Here is a 3,853-nt window from a genome sequence, read left to right as displayed (position 1 = left end):
CTTATTGCTTGCTTGCCGCCCTCTGGCGGTGAAGTTAGGCGTTAACTACGTTGGCTATTTCGCCCCGTGTAGTAGTTTTTCCAGGTATGTGAGTGGAGTTGGTTGGAGGAACAGACGGCGATCTCAAGTTGATGTACTTGAAAGGTCTAGAAGAAACGTTTGACAAAATCAGTACTAATGTGGAGGGATTGAAGGAGACTGCACAAGGGGTTTTTAAAAGAAAGAACCGACTATGGAAACTAACCATTGTCGACAGAATGGGAATATAACAGGAAATAAAGGCTTAAAAATACTGCAAATTAATTTAGGAAGAGGAATTCAAGCAGTGTCCCAACTAGTAGGGAACAAACTCCAACATTTTGACATATTATTGATCCAAGAACCTTACTGTAAAGATAAGAGACCTATGGGCTGGCCACTTCCAACAAAAATTCTCTATCACTGTATTGAACAAACCCCTTGGACTATCATTGCCATCAACAACAAGAACATACAATGTATGTTACTCACAGAATACAGTGACAATAACATGACAACAATAGCAATCAACCACAAGAGCAAAAACTGGATAATTTGCACATTTTATATTCCAATGGACTCAAATATAACAGAATACCTAGAAAAACTAGACAGGCTCTGCGATAAATACCAACAAAGTCATGCAATGATCCTTGGAGGGGATAGTAACGCCCACTCGTACGTTTGGTTTGATGATAATTCTGATATTAGAGGTGAAGAGGTAGAGGAATTTGTCAATAGACGAAACCTATTTATATTGAATGAACCAGGTATGGTTAGTACATTTGAAAGTACAAATGGCACATCAAACATAGATCTTTCCATAGTAAACAGCCTAGCCCTAAATGAAATCAGTAACTGGATAGTAAATGACGAAATAAGCTTATCTGAACATCGATATATAGAATATGACATCACCCACGACCTAAGCACAGTAACGACTAAGAAATATAATCTACGAAAAGCACAATGGGAAAATATTATACAGGATATAAAACCAACACTAACACATCTGGGAACAGCAACAAACAAAGTTACAGCTGAGCGCGATATAAAGAAACTTATAGATAACCTAAATAAAGCACTACGTGCACATATCCCGATATGCAATGAAATGAAAAATAACACCGCAAAATGGTGGACATCTGACCTGACAATTCTTAAAAGTAAAGTACGGGCTAAACGAAGAAAATACAACAAATGTAGAGACCCACTTCAAAGGACATACCTTAAGGAAAAGTTTTTAGTAGAACAACGGAACTACAAACAACAAATAAAAGAGTCTAAACAGAGGAGTTGGGATAAATTGTGTCAAAAAAGTGAAAGTGATCCATGGGGGTTAATATATAAAATCGCTGCGGGGAAATTAAGACAACATTTTCAATTAACAGAAATGAAGAGCAAAAATGGTGATCTTATAAGTGATCAGGACGAATGTATAAAATTACTAATCAATGAATTTGTCAAAGAAGACAATCCCATATTGGACACCATAGAACAAAAGAGAATAAGAGAACAACTTAACTATAAAACAAATGGACCAGATATACCAGAATTTACAAAAGAAGAAATCTCATGGACCATATCTAATTTTAAGAAAGGAAAGGCTCCCGGTCACGATTTAATAACAATAGAAATGGTGAATATCATAAATAATAAGATTCCATCGCTATTACACACTCTATATAATAAATGCCTACAATACGCAATATTTCCATCAGAATGGAAACAAGCAAAAATCATACCAATATATAAACAGAAAAACAAAGACAAACGGGATCCGAGAAGTTATCGACCAATTTCCCTTCTACCGGTAATGGGGAAAATTCTAGACAAAATGATAGTCTATCGTCTTACAGCATGGCTAGGTTCAATGAAATGGATAAATAAAAATCAATACGGGTTTCGAGAAGGCTGTTCAGCCGAAGACGCCATATCAAAAGTTATAGACGAAATTGAAACAGACAAACAAAAATACAAATGGGTCATAGCTTTAAGCTTAGATATAGAGGGCGCATTTGATAATGCATGGTGGCCTCTCCTCCATACAAAACTAGAAGAACTAAATTGCCCACGTAATCTCTACGCACTCATATGTGACTACTTAACAAACAGGAAGGCCTTCATAGAATACTCAAATATTATAATAGAAAAAGACATGACTATGGGATGCCCGCAGGGTTCGTGTTCGGGCCCGCTATTCTGGTCTATAATATTAAACGATCTCTTAAATGATAATTCTCTAAAAGATAACAAAATTACAGCCTTCGCAGACGATATAATGGTAGTTTGTTCGGCAGGTAGCAGATTAAGAGTAGAGGAGGAATGCAATAGGACCTTAGAAAAAATAGTTAATTGGGGGAAAAGGAACAAATTAAAATTCAACCCGGACAAAACAAACGCCATTGCCTTTACAAAATGTCAAATTGAACGTAGACAACCAACCATAAAAATGAATGGAAAGGTAATCAGATGCACAACTCAAATAAAATATCTTGGAATAACAATAGATAATAAACTCCTCTGGACACCACAGATAGAACAAATAAAGAATAAAGTAGGTAACTTATTCCAAGAGATTGCCAAGGTAGCGAAAAGAGAATGGGGCAGGAGTGGGAAAGCATTAATACAAATTTATAAAGGTGTCATCATACCAATTGTCACGTATGGTGCACAAGTATGGGGGAAAAGAGTAAATCTAATACACACAAAAAGAAAAATAATTAGTCTCCAAAGAAAAATTTTACTAAGAATTACAGGTGCATATAGCACTACATCTAACGACGCTTTATGTGTAATGGCCGGACTGCTACCGTTGGATCTGGAAGTGAATAAAAGAAGAGACACCAGAAATATAATTAAACAGAATATAAATTCCCATGATATCCTCAGAAACGGAGACATAATAGAACAGAAACTAAAAGTGCATCAACATCTGAAAAGATTCGAATGGAAACATATCAAAATCATACAATACAATGAATCACACCCTCACAGAGTATATACGGACGGTTCAAGAAGTTCAACGGGAGTGGGTGCCGCCTTCATCTATTTTACAAGAACACGTGAGCAATATCACAAAAAATTTAAACTAGATAACAGATGTAATAATTACCAAGCAGAGTTGGTTGCAATCCACCAGGCAATAAAGTGGATCAATACAAACAAGAAGAATCTACAAATACTAGTATGCACGGATAGTGAATCAATACTAAAGGCACTTAATGACCCAAACAATACGCATGAACTTATAAACAGTATTAGACAAAACATCATAATTGGAATAAATAAGATACAACTTAGTTGGGTTAAAGCCCATATGGGAAACATTGGCAACGAGAAGGCGGATAACTTGGCAAAGGAGGCCAGTGATTTAACACTAAAGGAAATATACAGTAAGCTGTCAGAGCAATATATAAAAAGAGAAATAAAAAATAAATATTTAATCATTTGGCAAAGAAGATGGGAAGAGTCAAGAACAGGCAGAGAACTATTTGAATATCTACCGGATATAAACCAAAGAGTTACGAATAGTTACTTTATTATACACCATAAAAATACAAGATTTCTGACAGGACACGGAGATTTTGCAGACTACCACAGAAGATTTAATCATGGGAGTGACGGTCTTTGCGAAAACTGCGGAACTGAGGAAACCCCAACACACATACTAATGGACTGTATCAGATATGAATTACCAAGACATAATTTAATGCTGATATGCAATAAAGAAGGATATCAATGGCCAGTACGAAAACGAATCTTGATCAATAATGAGCATATCTACTATCATTTTAATGAATTTATTAAAATAAGCTATAAAAATAGAATATAG

At 35.5% G+C, this 3,853-nt stretch overlaps 1 protein-coding gene across 1 annotated transcript; it reads left to right on the top strand.

The window, feature by feature from the left end:
• The first annotated feature begins 1,891 nt into the window (after positions 1 to 1,891).
• Positions 1,892 to 3,853, top strand: LOC136977731 (uncharacterized). Its single transcript, XM_067273281.1, has one exon. The coding sequence runs from the start codon at positions 1,892 to 1,894 to the stop codon at positions 3,851 to 3,853; it is 1,962 nt and encodes a 653-aa protein (XP_067129382.1).

Source organism: Centruroides vittatus, unplaced genomic scaffold (assembly GCF_030686945.1).
Source record: "Centruroides vittatus isolate TY-2023 unplaced genomic scaffold, ASM3068694v2 contig_474, whole genome shotgun sequence".
NCBI lineage: Eukaryota > Metazoa > Arthropoda > Arachnida > Scorpiones > Buthidae > Centruroides > Centruroides vittatus.
Note: the sequence above shows the minus strand (reverse complement) of the source record. Positions and strands in the feature narration are given on the sequence as shown.

Bases quoted from the DNA above. Each gene is read 5' to 3' on its own strand.
- LOC136977731 (XM_067273281.1), top strand. From the start codon at position 1,892: ATGAAATGGATAAATAAAAATCAATACGGGTTTCGAGAAGGCTGTTCA.